This window comes from Hemibagrus wyckioides, linkage group LG22 (genome assembly GCF_019097595.1).
Source record: "Hemibagrus wyckioides isolate EC202008001 linkage group LG22, SWU_Hwy_1.0, whole genome shotgun sequence".
Taxonomy (NCBI): domain Eukaryota; kingdom Metazoa; phylum Chordata; class Actinopteri; order Siluriformes; family Bagridae; genus Hemibagrus; species Hemibagrus wyckioides.
The window spans coordinates 2,865,399-2,886,665 of NC_080731.1; the positions used below are offsets into that span (position 1 = coordinate 2,865,399).

At 38.3% G+C, this 21,267-nt stretch overlaps 2 protein-coding genes across 4 annotated transcripts in view; one reads left to right on the forward strand and one right to left on the reverse strand.

Annotated features, from left to right (window-relative positions):
• The first annotated feature begins 1,151 nt into the window (after positions 1-1,151).
• tbx1 (T-box transcription factor 1) lies at positions 1,152-12,936 on the forward strand. Of its 2 annotated transcripts, none has more exons than XM_058375395.1 (8): positions 1,152-1,687; positions 3,267-3,723; positions 6,649-6,750; positions 7,757-7,928; positions 8,660-8,815; positions 10,296-10,363; positions 10,637-10,737; positions 11,843-12,936. In XM_058375395.1, the coding sequence occupies exons 1-8, from the start codon at positions 1,546-1,548 to the stop codon at positions 12,217-12,219; spliced, it is 1,575 nt and encodes a 524-aa protein (XP_058231378.1). In that variant the 5' UTR covers positions 1,152-1,545; the 3' UTR covers positions 12,220-12,936. The 2 variants fall into 2 exon arrangements, with proteins under 2 accessions (XP_058231378.1, XP_058231379.1); XM_058375396.1 differs by having other exon boundaries at positions 1,153-1,687; positions 3,318-3,723.
• A 2,007-nt stretch (positions 12,937-14,943) lies between these two features.
• gnb1l (guanine nucleotide binding protein (G protein), beta polypeptide 1-like) overlaps positions 14,944-21,267 on the reverse strand; it is a 38,816-nt gene continuing 32,492 nt past the window's right edge. For both annotated transcript variants that reach the window (XM_058375576.1, XM_058375577.1), the window contains exon 8: positions 14,944-19,134. In XM_058375576.1, the coding sequence (XP_058231559.1) occupies positions 18,868-19,134 (267 nt within the window). In that variant the 3' untranslated portion in view covers positions 14,944-18,867. The remainder of the gene's footprint in view (positions 19,135-21,267) is intronic.

Sequence of the window (21,267 nt, forward strand, 5' to 3'; positions counted from 1 at the left end):
GATGCTGATAAAGCCCGCAGTGAGTTAAGCTGGAAGGGAAACAAGAGTCTCATCCTCATCCTCAGAGTCCTGCTGCCTCTCTGCTCTGAGCCCCAGTTGGAAACGAGAACCAAATCCGGTGCAGCAGCTCGAGCACAAACACACACAGACTTTTAGTTGTCATTCATTAATGATGGAGCTCGAGGAGGCGTTAAGGAGCTCGATACAGTGGTACAGATTAGAAAAAGGGGGTCAAGTAGCAAGGCCAAAGAAAACCAGCTTCAAGTACAAAGTCCAAGCAGTGTCTCACTTCTGCTCGTGCTTTATGGATCATGGTTCTGCTTTCGCATTTGTTTAAATGACATGTCCACTTTCTCTTACATGTCCTGTGTGTCCGAAATGCAGGGATTTTTCTCATGTCCTGTAGCTGTAGCGTCTCGTGTCTTATCTCGAGTCTATTTTTTCCCCATTGCAATATACTGCAAACATCAGGCAATTATCCTAAATTCACTACTTTCTTTAAATGTAACTTGTTTTTGTTTGTTTGTTTTTGTTTGTCTTAAGTTTCGAATTTCCGGTTTTTGTAATTCTGGGGGAATGAAAATAGGAAATAAATCCTACTACACAAAGAAAATTCTGAGAAACATTTCGCATAAAAGAAATGAGAGAAATATTGCTGTTTCACCTCCCAGCACCAGAAACACTTGATGGAAGGACTTTTGTCTAGAAGTCTGCGCCGAATTTGATTTATTTTTTAGATTTTATCCAATTAGCAAACAAACTTCCGCTTCCTTTTTCAGAACTGTAAAACATTTAAGGAGCTTTAAGGTCACGCGCACGGAATAAAAAAAATGTGTCGAACTGACATGACAGGCGTTTGTCATTCCTAGCATTAGCTTTTTCCTGCGCTGAATTATTCACGTCAGCGTTCGATACACCCTTTGCATCCCATCGGAAAGGTGCGACAATTAATAATGAATCATTAATCATGAATAATTCAGTGTACAACTGCAGAGCCTTCCTGTAGACTGACACGCTGCAGTTCGAATAAAACCTCGCAGTGTAAAAACATGCACTGTCTTTTCTTTTTTTTTTTTTTAACTTTCTTTGGTAGGCGTGGAGCTTTCAGTCTGACACACACACACACACACACACACACACTGTCTGCAGTAGTTTCTCCTGCAGGCACACACATTGAGCCAGGACTCTTCCATGGTGGGGGTAAGTTCGCCTTTAAAAAAAAAAAAAGGACAGAAAGAAAACGCTCCTTTTTTCCTTCGTCGGGATGAGCAATGTTGTTTTCATATACGACAGGAAACATGTCGGGACACAGTCTTATAATCGGGGCGTTTAAAACAAGTCGAGCTGACAAGCAGACCATGTGTGGCTGAACTGGAAATGGCTTGGCTTTGAAAAAGAAAGAAAAAGAAAACAGCGAAACTTTTCCTTTCTTCAGCTGATCTCCGTCGACTTCTCTGGACTGGAAAGAGGGGGCAAAAACCTGGGAATAGCGGCAGTTGGGAAAACTTTGGTCTTTATCCTATAGAGCTATAGGATTTGTCTCCTATGGACGAAGGCAGTCCTCTTTCTCCAAAAGCCAACGCTTTCAGTATCGACTCTCTGATTTCAGCAGAAGGAAACGCGACTTTTGCCAAACACGGATCCTTTACTACCATGCACTACAGCACGGTGACCAGGGAAATGGAAGGTAAGAGAGAGAGAGAGAGAGAGAGAGAGAGAGAAATAATCATCTTCTTGCCTTGCGATTTTTTTATCAGCGGCGAGGGTTCGCTCAGACGCTCGTGCGCGCCGTTCAGACATTTCCACATTTCCTGCTGCTGCACATTGCAGGCATGCACATGCAAATAAAACCCTGACGCGCGTGAACTTCAGAGCAAATAAAAAGCGATAATTAAAAATTTAATCAGAAATAATTGCGTAGGGAAAAAACCAAACCCATAATGTGTGTGTATGTGCGTGAAAAGTCATGCAAAAAGATTTCGGATAAAATTACACGTGCAGAAGTTTGCATATTAGTGTGCATGGGAACAAAATGCTGAATAAAAATTAAAAATAAATAAATAAATAATATTAGCATGCAAAAAATAGTATAACAATATTCCAACTTGTTTCGACTTATATTTATTCATTTTTTATAATGTGTCATAAGCACATATTTACCTCAACACCAATATATATGTATATGTTATCTTGGGATTAATCTTTAAAAAAATAATTAAAATAAAATATAATAATAATGAATTTGTACAGTGCAGCAGTTAGGCCACGACTTCTAGAGTTTATGCGGAAAAAATACATACATATATTTAAATGTTGGAGGAAAAATAAGGCCAGGCAAGCACGTGAGATTTTGTACCTTATATATTGTATATTAGCCGCTTTGTTTACAAGCTTGCTGTCTAAATGAATCCTGTCCCTCACCCCAATTTAACCTGACACACACTTACCGGAGCAGGAAGGTGAAATGCACGAGAATGCATCTTCATTCATAAATATAATAAAAAATGCTCTGGTAAAAAAAATGCTATTGGGTCAGTCAGTGACAGTCAAAAAGGTAAAGGAGAGAAGAGTATACCTGCAGTGCCTTATCTAAATAGAAACAAGAACGGGGGGGTATGCGTGCGTGCGCGTGCGAGCGTGTGTGTGTGTGTGTGTGTGTGTGTGTAGTGAAGGGGAGGCCCTATGGGGAGAAGATAAGAGAGAAGTAAGTCTGGATTTCGCATTAGCATACAGGCAGCAGGAGAAGGAGAGGCAGATTGGAGGAGTTGCGGAGAGAAAAACACACAACAACAACAGCACGAGCTCTTCACTCGTGATCACCGACACGACGCGTATTTTCTGTTTTTTTTTTCACGACAAACTGGATGGCTTTATATTATTAAAGGCATTTTATTTTCACCACGGTCTTAACATTTCACACTGCGAAGCGATTTACTAGGAGTGATTTGTTTTGAGTTTGCTTTTTTTCCGCTTCGGGGAAAAAATATATAATCACGCACGTGCGCGAATTTGATTATTTTTCTTAAATCGTTTCTACTGTTTTGTTTTATTTTTTACTTTTTTTAAATTTCCGATTAGTTTCTAACTTTTCTTGACAACCAATGCCACTTTGAGAATATTCTTCCTAACCTGGACTGTGTAAAATATCCGACCGAGTGTGCGATTTTCTTTTCAGAGCAGTGCTTAAAGAACTATATATATATTATTTTTTTTTGTTTGTTTTTTAATTTTTTGTTGCTTTCTGCGTGTTTTGGGAATGATTTCAGCCATCTCGAGCCCGTGGCTGACGCAGCTCTCCCATTTTTGCGATGTTGCAGCCTTCACCACGAGCAGCCTGAACAGCCTGAACGCGCCGGGCAGCTACCATCCTCATCCTCCTCATCCTCATTCCCACCATCCTCATCCTCACCACCTCTCTCCGTCACCTGGGGATCCGTACAGCAGCCAACATGAAGGCCACTTCGACTCGTGCCCTTCTGCCACACAGGCCGCTTGTTACCCGGCGTACTCGGGCTCCGAGGCAGCGCAGGGAGACCCGGGCACCACGAGCTGCTCCTCTTCCTCCTCGTCTTCATCTTCCTCTTCTTCGTCGTCGACGCCGAATAAGTCTCTGGTGAAGAAGAACCCCAAAGTGGCCAACATCAGCGTGCAGCTGGAGATGAAGGCTCTCTGGGACGAGTTTAATCAGCTCGGAACTGAAATGATCGTCACCAAGGCCGGGAGGTGAGTGACTCACAATTTCCCCTTTATTTACACTGAAACGATTCCCCCTTCGAAAACTCATCCGTGTTTGTCTGGGTGTCCTGTTAAGAACGTTGTGTCAGGTTAACATCTCCATCATGCAAGCGGCGTTGAATTAACACGGCTAAAGTGTTGAAACTGTCGAATTAACACATGCGGCATTGTTGTGTTTGGAAATAAAGCCGGAAATACGGGACTGAATTAGCGCCTGCGATGTTAAATTAACACTCACAGGGCTGAAAGAAAGCAGGAGTGGAGTTATATAACACCCGAGCAGACATGCAAATCCTCGAAATAACTGAATTAATACGCAATATGCAAAAATGAACTTAAGCAGAAGCGGTTATTAACCCGTAATAATAACAATAACAATACTTATACAGTAGGAGAAGAAGTTATTAACATGTTATAACAGTACACTCAACACTTATACAGTACTCTGAATATTAGTGCAGTGGTAAAATAACGCATTTATAAACCATTAATAGCAGTATTGAGGAACATTAAAGTGCGTATTAACTTTACTCCTAACACTAATACAGTGGGACGTATTTACACTAGTATTTATTGACGTATTTATTTATGATGCTTTAGACTGCAGCATTTATAAACTGATAATAGTAGAGTGCTAATTTCACCTTCACTAGTACAGAGGTACAGTAAAATATTTATTAACCCTTAAGCGACATAACCCCTGCACGGCTAAACTCTTTGTAGCCCTACAGTCGCGTCGCATTAATTATTAAGACTTTCCATTGTTTAATGTTAAAGTTTATGTTTATGAAAATCAGCAGTAAATAGACCACTGTTTCACTGCATGTGTATGCGAACTACTAAAAACACTGAGCTGTTAAATATTTAATTCTATATTTGCCTCTGTGTGTGTGTGTGTGTGTGTGTGTGTGCGCGCGCGGAGGTCGTGGGTAGCCTGCATTAAGACGGGATATAATATATAATTGTGTCTTATAAACTCAAATCATCATTAGTTATATCTCACTCGATGTTAAGTGCACTTGCGAGCCCAGATCCAGTATTATAAATTCTTGATATTAGTATTATGCTAATATTATGTTTAATAATGGAATCCAAATATCGTATGAATATTATTAGGTATAGACTTGAGAGAAACTGAAAATAATTTTAATTTGTGACAGGAAAATGCGGTTCAACTGCTTTATATAGTATATGTAGCTCATACAGTTTAATCCGTGGGTTATAATAATGATAATAATAACAATAATAATAATAAGAAGAAGAAGAAGAAGAATAAGGAGAAGAAGAAGAAAAAGAAGAAGAAGAATTCAGTGGAGAAAAATAGCTCATGATTTATAAAAAAATAAATAAATAAATACATTCTTATATAATAAGTGAATTGTACAAATACTTGAAAAATTTTCAGAAAGACAAAATTAAGTGACGGTGAATTTTGACAGTGAACTGCGTTTTTAAATAAATAAATATTTGCGTAAATACAAAAAATCACCTTAAATCTCATATTTATGCATATACTTACTAACAGGGCTATGATTAAAATGCACTAAAAGCTTCAAAATAAAAGTATTTAAAGTTTATATAAATTGAACATTAAGGTATGTGAACATATAATGTATTTGTTTTAGTCGAGGGAAAGGAAACTAAATCTAGAAATAAATCGTATTCAACATCGTTATCTATGTATCTAAATATTTGCAAAATTAAATAAATTTTTATATGATATTTTTTTAAATACTTTACGGAAATGTTGCTGTTGGAATAAAAGTTTGAATCAAATAATGCAACAAGAATCTGCGTTTTAAGATAAAAAAAATAAAACACGACATGTTTTTACAGTATCTGGAATGATTTAACATTTATTAAAAACTATTATAATGATGATGATGATGCAGACTTGTCTCGTTAAACACGCTAAGCAAATCCTCCTTGGCGCCTGTAATGCATCAAATGCCGTTTAGATTATCTTTTATTGATCAGGAGGGGACAGTAACATTTAAAATCTAATAAAAAAAAAATTATAAAAACGAGCCTCGGTGCAGCGATAAACATTTCACGCTGACAGCTTGTCATCCACTTAAATGGTGTTTTTTGGAATGAATTTGTATCGAATTCTCATTTTCTATTTTGCACGTGCAAAAATCATCTTCCCTATGATTCTGGTTACACGATTATTGTCTGCTACATTTATTGGATCTGCACTGTAACTCCTTATGTTCCGTGTGGGATATGCCAAGAAACACAAATGAGGGGAAAAAGGATGGAGAGAGAGAGAGAGAGGTTTTATTAGCGTTGCACTGGGGTTCTTTTGCATGCCTATCCAGTGCGTGCAGGCTAATCTGTCACTCCTAAAACTTTCCCAACATCAGATCCTCGAGAAAGCACTTTCAGAGCTACTTTAGCCTCACCTGAGCACAACTGCACCTCTGAATACACTCCTGATGTTAATGGAGCGACGAGCTGGAGGATCACTTTCACTCCCAAAACAGCAGGGGGAAAAATCCACGCTGATTTATTTACTTATAGCCGAAATCTGTGGCTAGAGGGAAGAAGATGGTGGGAGAGTGAAAGACACAAAAGAGGGAAGAAAACAGAGAGACATCAAATACCAAACAGATACAAAACTAGATGTTAAAAAAGCAAGAAAAAGATTTCTATTCGCCTTAAAGCAGAAAATATAAGTCGGGTATTGTTTCATTCGGTAATGGAAAAATTCCAGAGCGAAATTAAATACTACAACATATAATTTAAACAAATAAAAAAACTCCCACAGCATTTTGTCTGACAAATAATACTCTTTAAATTTTACAGAATGGGTGAAAATCTTACAAATACTTAAACCCAATATCTCAATCTGAATAAACAAGTTCAACTTATTTATTATTGTCCTAATAAAGTGTTGTCCTTCTTTTCCAGACGAATGTTTCCTACTTTTCAAGTGAAAATATTTGGGATGGACCCAATGGCTGATTACATGCTTTTAATGGATTTCCTACCAGTCGATGATAAACGATATCGGTAAGTTGCTCAACAGCATGCGCATTCTCTTTACAAGTAATATTTTAAAGAAAATAATAATTTACACCGCTGTGGTGCGTAAATATGTAAAGACCGACTGTCTATAGTTCATTTTAAATAATCTGAAGTCAAGCAATAACACGAGTTAAACACGGAAGTTAGATGATTATCGGTGGAGCTGCAACAGAAATGCAACCGATATTATAATGTGGGGGGGATCAGTGTTAAAAGGCTTAATGTCGGGTTAATCAGTGTGTATTTTTTACACACAGTCCACATCATGCTGATTTAGCCTAACAATATTTCTATGTGTGTACTAGTCACTAAAACGATTTAAAAAGTCTACATAAATAGCGCTTAAATATATCGCATCCTATTTGTCGGATCCGAATGGAAACAGAAAACAATATTAAGTTAAATGGTTAAATGTTGAAAACGTATGCTCTGTATATATTTATATATTTTAAATAAATAAACTGTGAAGCATTTTTACAAATTATTACACCGATTCATAAAGGACATATTCTGCATGATACCGGTAATCACGATACTATTTTTCTTTTCTTTAATGTAGTCTAGAATGTCATCCGAGCGTGTATAGAATTTTTCCCCCGAATTATAAATAGTCCTTAAATATTTAGCAAGCAATTTAAATAAGCTTATTTACAAAGCAAATATTTTAATAAGGGCAGTTTATTTGTTCAGATAACATACATTAAAGAAATAATAATAGTATCGCGATTACCGGTATCATAGCGGTATTAGTGTTGCTTTATGAATCAGTTTAATATGTTGGAAAAAAATAAAACTCGGATAAAATAATCCTTCATTTAAAAAAAAATTAAGTTTAATATTGTTATAACTAATGATACCTGTTGTGTATTCGGTGAGTCTGTAAATACAGAAAGAACAAAAAAAATGTAATGTGTAAAGGCATGGTCGATGTGATGCACATAACTGTCACATAAATCATAACTCTCTCTCTCTCTCTCTCTCTCTCCCAAAGCTACGCGTTCCACAGCTCCTCGTGGCTGGTGGCCGGTAAAGCTGACCCCGCGACCCCTGGCAGAGTTCACTATCACCCCGATTCTCCCGCTAAAGGAGCTCAGTGGATGAAACAAATAGTCTCCTTCGACAAACTTAAACTCACTAACAATCTACTGGACGACAATGGACATGTAAGTAGTCTGTACATATGCTATAGGATACGCTTAAACTTTCATATTATTTATATTATGTTTATAATATACTTTGGGTCACATAAATTTTAATACAAGAATCTTTTATTTAAATACTTATCAAAGACCCTTTCACAAAGGTCGGAAAAAAGAAAGATGCTAAAAAAAAGTGCCAATAGTCGTTGTTAAAAAAAAATCTGCAAATTCAACAAGACCACCTTCAATATCTCTATTTTATGGATATTCATATATTTCCAAATAGAGATAGCCTTTTTACATCTGGATGTAATGTGTTTGTATTAAAGCTAATATATCATATATATAATAAGAGAAATAAAATACAAAATGAATGCCATATATTTGCTCATATAAATGTTTTATATTAAGGAAAAGAAAACATACATAATTACGGGCACTGCCTCACTGTGAATAAACACGTTTAAAGCTTGTGATTGGTCGAGACACTCAGGACGCGCTAGTGATTGGATGATTGGCTTATTGGCATAATGCATAATTAATTAGGTTATTGTCGGGAAATTCATGTTCGGTGGCCATTCACTGTTTTATTATTATTATTAGTAGTAGTAGTAGTAGTAGTAGTAGTTTAGTAGTAAGTCTGTTCTTGTTCTGAGCGGTTTGTAAAGTAAACTTATTTCTGTATTTTAATTTAATGCAATATTTTTTTAATGATCCATCGAATTTTAATCGCATCTTTTCGTCCCTTCTCGCAGATCATCCTGAACTCCATGCACCGATATCAGCCCAGGTTTCACGTCGTCTACGTCGATCCACGCAAGGACAGTGAGAAGTACGCCGAGGAAAACTATAAGACGTTTGTTTTCGAGGAGACCCGATTCACAGCAGTCACAGCCTACCAGAACCACAGGGTAGGAACACAGTCATTCGCTGATTTATCGCCATTTCCTTCTAAAAGGTCCATATTACAAGCAGGGCTCTTGTGTCGAAGGCAAGTCAACTGAAATGCTGGTTTATTTGTTTTGCGCAAAAAAACAACCACAGTTCAAATCCTCAACCCGGGGCTTAAGGCGGCTTTTGGGCCTCCGAAAGGAAACCATTTCTGTGGCGAGGACTGTTTCTGAAAATTGGCTTTCTGCTAAATTCATATTGCAGAAGTCGTGTATAGGAATGGTGCATGAAATGAGGCAGGCTTTCAGAAACTTGGCTATTGAATAAAAAAGCTTGTTTGGGGATGAGCACGAGCGAAATGATGAGCGAAAATAGACCATTTATTTATTATTGTATTTATATTTGAGTTCTATATGCTTGATTTAATTGTGCAGGCAGTTATATTTTAATATGCACTGTAGGCTAAGTAAACATGACCTCTTGAAATGTACATTTATATCGATAAACTTCGAATGCATGCATGTTGTGAAACATGCATGTGAAACTCTTGGCTATTTGTTTGTTTGAAATATTCCTAAAACTCAAGTAGAAGAAAACGCGATGGTGAAACACTTTAATTAGCTGCTAAGGCATATCAAAACGGTTAGCAAGGAAACATCCAAATATCTCGCGCAGATGTATAGTGTATGTGATGAATGAAGGGGTTTTCCCTCTCACCACTGTCATATCAGTGATGTTAGGGCGCAGCTGGTGTGTATGCTGCTCCTTTCTTTTCTCTTCTCTTTCTCTCTGTTTTTTTTTCTTTCTTTCCTCCTTCTTTTTCCTGCTCTGTCTTCTATCAGTTTGACCTCGCGCGCTGTTTGCTCTGGAATGTCTCGCGCGCACCTCTTAGCGCTAGCTTGGGTTTGCTGAAAGAGTTGACCGTATTAAACATTTCAAATATATATATTTTAGTGTGGAGAAAAAAACCCGACAAGATTTAGAAAATGATGTTTATGGTGGTGGTGGTGGTGGGGGGGTACACCTAAATTGATATTTAGTCTAGCGAATGAAATTAGCGATCTTGTTAGCATTTTGTTAGCAACAGAAAATCCGGTGAAAAGTAAACAGTAGGATTTTTCTTGATGGCGGAATGAGATGGCGGGGGGATAATGATAACATGTAGGCTGTAATATAAGATAATTTAGGATACTTAGTAAACAGTGAAGACTTTTGAAACACAAGATGGATCACTAGCTCCAAGTCTCAGCATCCCAAATCAAAGATTGTTTGAATTAAACAAAAATAAACAAGTGTAATGTTTCCAGCTCAGTTATTTCTCATTTTCAGAAAACTATTAGATCTTTGAATTAATTCAGGATGAATCTTAGAGTTACTAAAATCACAGCAAAATACTGAGCCTCATTTATACTTCCAACTACTACTACTACTACTAATAATAATAATAATAACTAAGAAGATTTTGATGTCTAACTACAATCTCTATGTTTTATTTGGCAGATAACACAGCTAAAAATCGCAAGTAATCCGTTTGCGAAGGGATTTAGAGACTGCGATCCTGAAGACTGGTAAGTATTGATCATATTTTGTCAATATTTGTAGATACAAATATTTGTAGAGATTTTGATTATGAAAATCCCTGTATCTATATATAAGGTTGTAAATAAACAGGATGATGTAAACAGCACTGTAAAGCATTGCCAGTGTGTGTTAACGTCACCCGGTGTTGTGATATTAACCTTTTGCCTAGGTTTTGAAAGTGAAATGTATAAGTAGATCTAAAGTTACAAACAAACAAGAACACAAACATACAGAGTTATTTACTTGTGTTTTATTTTCAGGCCCAGAAATCACAGGCCAGGCTCGCTGCCAATAATCAGTGCTTTTGCTCGGACAAGGAACCCAATGTCTTCTCCTCCGCAGCAGAACGGTACAGAGAAAGGTAACTATGGACCATCTACACCTTTTCCAATGAGATTAAAGTTGGCATGCTTTAAAAAAAAAAAAAGAATTAAGACAGATTAAGATTGGTTGATTTCATGACTACGCTACAGTGTGATGTCCAAATCTTGCTATTTATTGCAACAATCTGTTAGAACTTTGAGTATTCAATTGCTCTCTGAACACAAACATATGTCCTGTAAAGGCATCCTGCAGCAATAATCGACACCCCCCCCCACCCCCAGAAAAGCCATTACTGCGATTTGGCATGAGAGTAGACCAGCATCAGACATAGTGGTGACATTTTATTTTCTGAAAAATACATTCCACAGGGCCAAACACTTCATATTTTCAGTTGGCAGATTGCAGACCTCAATACACCGAAGTTTGAACAGCTGCATGCCCAGAGGACATGCGCCGCACAGACCAAAAACATCCTCCCTGCCATTTTTCCCCCCTCACATACTCCGGCTCTGTGGAACAGCGATTTCCTGAGCGCATTAGCCTGTTTGGCAGATGAGACCTATAACTTACCTTTCCTCACACAACACTTCATTTCCCAACAAGCAAAGCAAATCGTACTCGAACGTTTCCATCGGAGTGACGGCTGAAGCTCTGGAAGCCACTGTGATTCTCCTGAGAGATACAACGCTAACGTTAACGTCACTGTTTGTAATCTGCTGACCTCAGGGTTGAAAAACTGCACAATTATACAGACCCTGAGCTATAAAAAAAAATGATAAAGACTAAGCATGCGCTGATCATATGGATGTGCAACAAAACAATATTCAACATGGCATTGCATTGTTATTCTGGCATCATAATTCTGTTCCATAAGACCTCTTGTTGTCCATTTGCATGTAGTGCAACTTTATCCTAAAATGTATATACACTATATTCACATTTCCTGGTGTAGAATAGACATTAAAAACTAAACTAAACTAAAATAAAAGAGAAGCAAGAAGGAAAAGCAGTCCACCAGTTTAAATACTGCATCAGCATATTGTGTACCAATTCTTAACTAATACATATTTTTGTATTATAAACATTTTGGCACTTACTGTACACAGTAACATTATAACTCACCATTCTCACTCTTTCCACAGAGGATAGGAGAGATTACGACCGTGACCCCAATGGCACACCCATCCATGGCGACCCAGCCCACCAGCTGATGTCCCGTGTGCTCAGCCCCGCCCTGCCGGTGCCGGGTGGCCTCCACGCTGTCCCCCTGACCTCTGGACCTCGGAGTCCGCCTCACGAACTGCGTATCGACGGCCACCAGGCTGCGGACACGCTGCACCATCACCCTTACAAATACCCCAGCACCTATGAACACTACCTAGGGGCAAAAACCAGGGCGACCCCATACCCTTTACCGAGCATCCGAGGTCACACTTACCCTCCTCACATGAACCCAGCTACGGCCAACATGTACTCGGCTGGCAGCGCGCCCCCCAACTACGACTACGGGCCAAGATAATGACTCACAACGACAAAGACACCCCGAGACACACAGTCTCTCTCTCTCTCTCTCCCTCTGTCATATACACACCTACAGTTCTCCACGTCCAAAGCTTGAGGCTGAGTTTTGGAAAGAACATGCCGTTTGAGGTGAACGAGCGGCCATATTTATTAAACGGAGAAACGTATTTACGGAAAAACCAGACAGGCCTGGTGGAATAGAGTTCGGCTCCTGTTTGCCCTGGTGACTTTTTAACGCTAGAAGACTTTTTGAAAAGGGCACTTGAGGATCTGAAGACTACAGTATAGACGCCAGCACAATAAGAAGTAATGCATTATTGCGGACTGGAAATGATGTTTTGTGTTGGATGCACTTTTTTTTGTTTTTTGCTTTTAAAAAAAGCCATAAGTTATATATATATTCTTGAGCCGTCGAGCTTCTAGGTAGGCAAATCGTTTGCATGTCGCTCTGATCTGAAGGCGTTGACACGCCTTGGGATATTTTATGTTCATTTTTTTGTTGTTGTTGTTCCTGATTGAGTTACTATCCATTGAAACACTAGGCCATCTTAAGCAAATTCAGAGAAGCTTGTACCATGGCACTGACTTACTGCAGTTCCAAAATAAATTTGGACAGAATGACCTAGCTGAACCTGTAAAATAAGCATTAAATGTTTTACTTTCAACATCATTTTCCATTACCTTTTTTTTTTTTTCAGTCCTTGTCAGATTTCCCCCAAGGGCTTTATCTAATTACAGCCCGGGGGGGCAAAAAAAAGGCTCCTTTGCTCTACTTGTGTGTGTCTAAACATGATGAATACATGTTTGATTTGGAAAGGAAGCGCTGAAACATTAACATGTTCATGATTTCATTTTCATTACACTGCAGACTACAAATGCATAAAAATTATAGCCGGGTTCATTCAACAAAAACATAAAGTTCGCCTCACACACACACAGAGAGGGAGAGAGAGAGAGAGAGGAGGAAGGTGGGAGGGAGAGAGAGAGAGAAAGACAGGACTGCATTAGAAGTTATTCTGGATGGCAAATCTGGAGTCGTCTGGCAAACAGTGGCTTGACAATTTAACACATTTCATACGTGCGAAGGCATCAAAGAGAAACATCAGTCCACCTGCGCGGCGTGTGCAGGCCACCACACGCGTGTTTACATTTTTCAGACACAGATTCGACACCGGTTCCTTGGGCAAAAACAAGAATTTGCACACCATCAGACGGATAAGTGCGAGATCTTTTGATCTATTTTGGAGTAAGCACCAAAGATAACACTGGAGGTTTAATGGTTCTGTTTTTTTATTCTATAAAAATAACAAGCTTCAACCGTTTAGTTTGTAGTCAGTACATCCTAATCCCTTCAGGCTTATGGACAGGTGCTATAAAGCAATATGAAGCGCTATTGAACACCTATGAAATAGTTGTTTTTAATATAATCAAAGCCACATGTCAAAGAAACACGAAGATGACACTGAATAAAAATCTTTAATCTACATTTATATAGAAACACACAATCTAGGAAAATCCAGTGCAGTAAAATCTTAAAGTCAGACCCGAGCTCTATTTATAATAGACAATAAAAAGACAACTCTAAACTGATTTTCACTAGCCATTACCACATCTAGATTTAACTCTGTTTTTTTTTTTTTGTTGCATCCTCCCATTTTTTTGCACAAAGCGACTGTCGGAGAGGAAAACAAGCTGTGACCCCTGACACCTAAAGACTTTCTGCAGTGTCAAAGGTTAAACAATGTTTCCAGCAATTTGGGTGACAACTAATTGCTCATATACATTTTTTTTTTGGCTTGAGGTGCTGGTTTCATAGGAAGGAAAAGAAGAAAAGGAAAAGAAAAACATCCAGGTTGTGTAAGCTTTATAGAGAAAGAGAGACTGGCTGAGAAGCAGGAAGCCCTAAAAGGCATTAGGATTCATGGGGGGTGGGGGGTGGGGTGGAATAGGAAGATGGAGGTCATCTGAAAAACATCAGATTTTTCACAGTAATATATTTAAAGTGTTCATTATAATTCGCGTTTTTTGTCGCTATTACATATAACTTAAATATTAGAGTATTATACATTACAGTGTGTTATAAATATGTTATTATAGTCAGGCTTCCTGGGTTATATCAGAAGGCAGGAAGGAGCAGTCTGGAGCAGCGGGAGCCCTGGTAAATGATTTTGCCCCGTGAGGACACACACACCGGACAGTGAGACTCTTCCGTTATGAGCTCCTCACAGCTGTGTTTGTTCTTGATGCAAGGGCAAAGCTAGCAGGTGAGCACCGGTGCGCGCGCACGCACACACACACACACACACACATCCATATGAGCTACATGGAAACTTTAGAGAGCGGTCCTTGTTGGGCGCACAGGACACCAGTTATCCCACCGGAAAAGGAAAAGAAAAAAATAAAATAAAAGATGCCACGTGAATATTTGGGTAATAATTACGTTCAAATGATAGATGATGGATTTTTAACGAATTTTCAAAATAAATATATAACAAGCCATACACTTAGTATGGGAAATTAATTATTAATTAATTAACTGTTAAATAATTGTTAATGATAAATAAAAACATAATAATAATAATATTATTATTATTATTATTATTATTATTATTATTATTATTATTATATTGATGATGACGACGATGATAATAATAATAATAATTACAATAATTATAATAATAATAATAATAAAAACATTATTATTAATAATAATAATAATGATAATAATACCTAACGCTGTAGCAATAACTGCAATAAAACTATGATATTCAGTGGCATTATGTCGACTCTTCGAGATCACTAAAGAACGCTTAAAAACTAGATCTTTATTAATAATAAAAAAAATAAAAAAATAAAATATATTTATTTAAAGACAATAAAAACCTTTCTCGTATCTCGGCTGTTTTTATAACGCTGTCAAATTGAAGCAAATGACGTCAGTTAATATGGTTAGATCTACCAAAGTGTAATAAAAATACAAACGGCACAATTTATCAATACTGACTCTATCTGATATCTGATAGGAGATATTTAACAGAAAAGGAAAAGTTTGTTTCTCAATTTATTCATTCACTAAAAGTATCTAAGGCTCCCGCTTCACTTTATACAGTTCAAAGATCAACGATTTGTGATTTTAGATTTTGGAGAATTAGTAAATAAATGTCGTGACCGTGGAATAAAACATAACGCTGTTTAGCTTGTAAACAATTTTGTTTGTTTAATCTAAAGTTATATTATATTTATTATTATTGCTGTTGTTGTTGTTATTATTATTATTATTATTATTCTTTCAGACAGAATTAAACACGCCCTAAAACAGATCGTTTTAAACATTTAGCTTCACATAGTCAGGAGTTCCACAGACTAAAGGCTTTTTGAATCCCATTTTTCCGTATTTCTCTCAGATTTTACGCCACATTAGCCATCGCTGACGGATATTTTGTCTCGAACATGACAGGTCATAACACGTAATAACACATCAGCACACCAGGCGACGGCGATGAAGATGAGAGGAGAGCAGAATAGTTCTTTTCAAATGAGTTAAGACATTATTATTTTATGTAAATCTCTCAGTTTCGTCGAGACACAAGTAGAGATTTCTAAAGGTCTAAAATTAGCTTTTGGGGGTCATGAAAAGTGCTCATCTTTTCCATCTGTCTAACCCTGAGCAGCCCTGGGCTGTCTGACTGCAACCTTTAACACACAATACTCAGTTTGTCCTTAACGGCTAATGGCAGCTTGCTGAAGTAGGAGGACAATTGAGGAGTGACCTGAGTGACCTCAGGAGTTGAAGTGTTAGCACTGTGCAAGGCAGGTACTTGTTGTCGGAGGCATTTATTGACTTCTTGAATGACTAAACTGCTAAAAGGCACTTATTAATGTGTCAAAATAAAACGCGAGCAATAATTATCCGCTATTTCGATACAGGCTTTTACTCACAGACAAAGACTTTTCCTTGTCGCTGGGATGGGGTGTATGGTTAAGGAAAACATGTTTTGTATCTTAAGGTACCTTAAAAGATTTAAGGAATAAAACATGAAAACATCTCGTAGACGTTTATTTTTTCCTTTTTATTTCCACTTATTATTATTATTAGTAGTAGTAAATTAATCAATTTATTTATTATTTCTAAGACCAACATTCCAAAACATTTTGTCAGGGATTGGAATTTCTATTTTACTGATTATATTACCAGAAAAAAAAATATTATTGTTAAATATATTTAAGTTTAGATTGTCATTGTGTAGCTTGTTTTTTTTTAAATGGCTGAGATTTCTAATCTAGTTTATTTAAACCAGTAATTTGTCAATGATTACAATATAAAATAATATTTGTTCGTAATTCATGATGATTTTCATTTTTAATAAACTACAAAAACTTTCCTTATGAAAACCAGTTTACATGGACTAGATATTTGCTTCTGGTAATACATTACATTTATAAGCTTATCATCAGACAAAAGTAAATATTGTAGTATAAAACCAATAAAGTACATGTTTAAAGAGTTTCGCGCATGCGCATGAGCACTGGTGAGTTGATTTATTACAGCTAGCGGAAGGCTTTGTTGGCCGAATTCATAGTCTACAGGAGATGGAGGTAGGAAGCCATTATCATTTCGGGGGGTGGTCGCGGCCATAGGTCACGGACAAAACTTCGAAAGGATATCCAGAGATGACAAGGACCGACTTAATGAAGGTCCACAGTGAATTGAAGTGGTTTTGTCTTCCACCTTCCTCCGGCCGGCGACTCGCCCGCTGTTATTTTTCCCTCTAAAGAATCCCCCCACCCCCCCTTTTCTTCCGGTACAGTCTGATGGGATATTCCAAACCGCGCGCGACGACGTTCTGATGTTTTCCCGCCACCTCATCTGAGGGAAGATGCGCGTGAATCCTCGCGTGAGGGTTTTTTTTTTTTTTTTTAAAAACACTTGAACTTGAACTTACTATTAAAGTTATTGTTACTTAAGTGATATCGTGTGAAGTTATAATTACAATTGCATGTAAATGAGAATAATAAGAGATTTTATTTTATTTTATTTTTTTAAATCAATCAATCAATCAAAATCGTCATAGGAATATTTTGTGGCGGAAAATAGCTGGAAAAAATGCTTAGGCGTTCCATACACTCTTAGAAATAAAGGTACCACACTCTCAGTGGGGTTGTACCTTTACCTTTAGAAATAAGTTAAGGTATATAATTGCTCCACTAATATACCAATAAAGCTTTAATTAAAAACTAATTAAATATCCTTGATAAAGGTACCACCCAAGCGACAATGAAAAGGGTCCCATTACTTCTGAGAGTGTGTTCATGAAGGAGTCATAGCTATATCCCACATACAGCCTTAGTGGATTTTGTGGAACAACAGCACGCACCCCAGTAAAAACAAAAGTCATTTATTAAAAAAAAAAAAAGAAAAGCATGTGATTAATTTAACACACTCTCACTGGATTTCAGCGTAATAAAACACAATAACACAATCAGTGTCGCAATTCATTTGCCCACTTCAACAGATTTTTTTTCTTGGCTAAGCAGGCCCAATGAATCTTGCTAACAAACAGGCCTGTCCATGCGCTACTGATTAACTCGTGTGATGAATGCAGGCAGGGTCAGTCCACAGGGCAGCGTTTAAGCTCGCCACTGGTTTCTAAGAAAACAAGCCGTGAATTATGCGCAGCCGCTCAGGTGCGACTCGAGAGCGCAAATACAAATCTATGGAAGCAGGAAAGCAAACAGTGTCGACGGAAAACGGTTCAGCTTCGCGGCTGACAATGTAACGGATTAAAACACGACCGGTTCGTGTTTGTGTGGAATTAAGTTGGCCATGCTTGATGAATTGAAACAAAACGTTTGACCTTTTGGGCTTTAAGCTCGGTAAAGACAACTAATGAATGGACCTGACAAGAGATTGTTCATTTCAGGACGCCACTTGATGTAGAAGTGTTTCAGCAGTAAAGCTGTATGCTAGCTCCTGACATTCTTTAATAAATGCTAACATTTTCCACTACACACCACTCGGATGTCATTCGGCTTGGCTTACGTTCAAGCAAAAGGGCTGCCGAGCTTAATGAACCCGTGTGAATGGCAAAGAACATTCTAGACACTTCCCAACATTCATACACAGGTACTGTATGACGAGACCAACCCAACATTTGGGTTTGATGGTGTTTGGTGAATGATGCTCAGTCACTGTGTTCTGGGATTTAAATCAGGCCTGGAGCGCAGAGCAGATGGAGACTTGTGTTAACTTCAATAGCCTCAGATAAACACAAAGAAATGGGAGCCATGCTGGAACACATGGCTCGAATTAATAGGCATATGGTCTCCGAGTTTTCTGAGAGCATTCTTAAAGACTCACTCCATTCACGTCTCAGTTATTTAATTGATTATTATTGATTGTTCATCCTTCTGGCTGGAAGTACAGGGCTGCACCAGAAACCCAGTCATAACATTCATCATGGAGCTTTGTGTGGATCTGTGTGCCAAGCTCAAACTTTTAAGCCTGATCAAAACCCACTTTTCTTGTAATGCGGTGCAAGTTAGCAAGAACCTTTCAAGACAGGGGGAAAATTGCTGAAATGCTGCACTGTAACCTCGATATTTGTACACTCGCAGTTTGTGCCCTAGGAAGTGAAAAAAGGTTAATTCAGCTCTCTGTGTAAATAGACCAAAGACTGATGCGCTGATCCTTTGAACCTGCAGCCAAGAGACGTTTTGAAGGTTCCGGATGGTTGGAGAAGGCCACACTGTGAACCAAATCTTTGTGGTGCTGCAGGACAGCGAGTGGCTTCATCTTCTTCCAGCTGAAAATCCGTACGTTTCCGTCCCAGCCGCCCGCCGCTACAATCTTCCCATCACCACGGATACGTAGATGGGACACTCCAGGATTGGTCAACGGCACAGAGTCCTGAATCTGTGGAACCACAAGGAAGAAGCTTAAGGTTAGCTGGAATATTTTTGATGGTTACCAAACAATCACAAACTTCAAATGTCAGGACTTCCACAGACCCTCAGCTGGGTATTTGAGCAAGGCCTTCAATCTTCAACTGCTTAGACGGAAAAGGATTAGACTTTGAATCATGATCATTTGCTTCAGATAAAAACATCCAACACCAGATGTTGAAGTTACCAGTGTACTGACCAACTTCCTAACCGGCACCAGAATAGTTTCTTGTGGTAAAAAGGGGTATATTAGAGTACTTTCCAAACACTAGAAGTAATGTTTTGCCGGTGTTCCTTCAAGAACGTAAACAATTTAAAGAAACATCCTAAATTATTCTCGATGGCTGTTATTTTCATGTTCTTGATCAAGCCTGCCTGCTTGTCCTGATGGTTAATTAGTCCATTACTCATTAGAATCAATTCTAATAGGAATGGCTCTATCACAAACTAGCATATGGAAAGCACCCGTAATCTTTGCTTTCACACAAAATCTAAACGAATCAAGCCTCGCTCGGGGCAATTGGTCTTGGATAATGAAGAGGGACTGCCGTTTAAATTTCCCGACTAGTAAACAAGTGAGACAGATGAGCTCGTTCTTTAGCCATTCAAATTACTGTGAATTCACATGCATACATATATTTAAAAAACAAAGCAGATATCTGTGACCAGATCCACCAATCAGCTGATACGATGACAGAAACCCAAAAGTCCTGGCAGACAAAATCTGCTCACGACTCCGGCGATTCACTCATCACCCGCTAAACATTGAAACGTTTTTCCTACGACTATTTGGTTTGGAGTAAAAAGCTTAGCTAAACTATATTTGATGGGCAGAATGTGCAAAAGAGAAAGCTAAGCTATTTTGCTGAAAGCTTTCGTTGGGAAGTTGTGTGTTTCTCTAAGTGTTGCCTTTGACAGTAAAAGCTGTGGGCAGCGGCGTAAGGGACCCAATAAATAAGGGGAAGAAACGGCCGCCTGCTAAACGTTACCGATGTACAGACTCTCTGTGATCTACGTCGGCTCTGAGACCGGATAAATCTCCATAATGGGCAGTGCTGTGACATACTGTAAAGTATTACAGCAAGATCATTATCTTCACTCGCTCTCTGGTACAAAGACACGGAGGTACGTGCTGCACGAACAGCCACATGCCGTATGCTCTACACGTGTGTGTGTTCTCGAGTGAGCAGACGTAAGTCTTTGTCAGCGTAAGCGCATGCATCTGGCTGACCGAAGAACTATTCACATTTCGCATGCACACCCATGTGTGCAACTATAATCTGTAGATCTGTATTTATTATATACACATATATGAGTGTGTTTGTAGTCTTTGGCAAGAGACACTCTTTAGGTAAATAATTTGGTGTGTGTGTGTGTGTGTGTGGCAAGACTGAATGTATTTGTGTACATAAATATATACTGTATGTGTTTATATGTATGCATATGTATGGTACATAATAGTGTAAACACAAATATTGTATACATATTAAAGTATAGAGGTTTACACTCGTGTGTGCAAGTAAATACACATGTAGTAATACTTTTTTGCGTGTGTGTGTGCACGTGTGTGTGTACACGTGCATTTGTGTGTATGTTGAGCAAAAGAACATACTGTGTGGAATTATAATGAATCTACTGATGAATGTATACATGTGCATGCGTTTTGCGTCTCTACGAGAGGCATCTGGTCTCGACGCTGGAATCAAACGGCCAAGCGTAAAATTCGACTTCATAAGCATTGTCCGAAGAGACTGATGGACTCGTCTGCGTTTGCAGACAGTGAAGGATTTGTCAGCGTGCTCGTGCTCCTGCTCGCAAAATCAGAGCCATTCGGGCGTGCATGTGGAAGATATAAAGCAGCCAGGTATTCCCAAAGCGAGAGAGGAGAGGAATGCACTGGCAAAAGCGCCGTGTCAGAAACGCTAGCAAACATCACTTTAATGCATGGGTGAAAAGAAAAAAAAAAAAGGGGGACAACTCAGATAAATGGTAATACAGGCTCATGATCCAAAGTCCATGCTTCAAAAATACAAATTCCTAGCGATTTTTAAGAAGAGCTTTGAGCATAGACAACACCGAAATTTCTTTTTTTTTTTGCACTAGC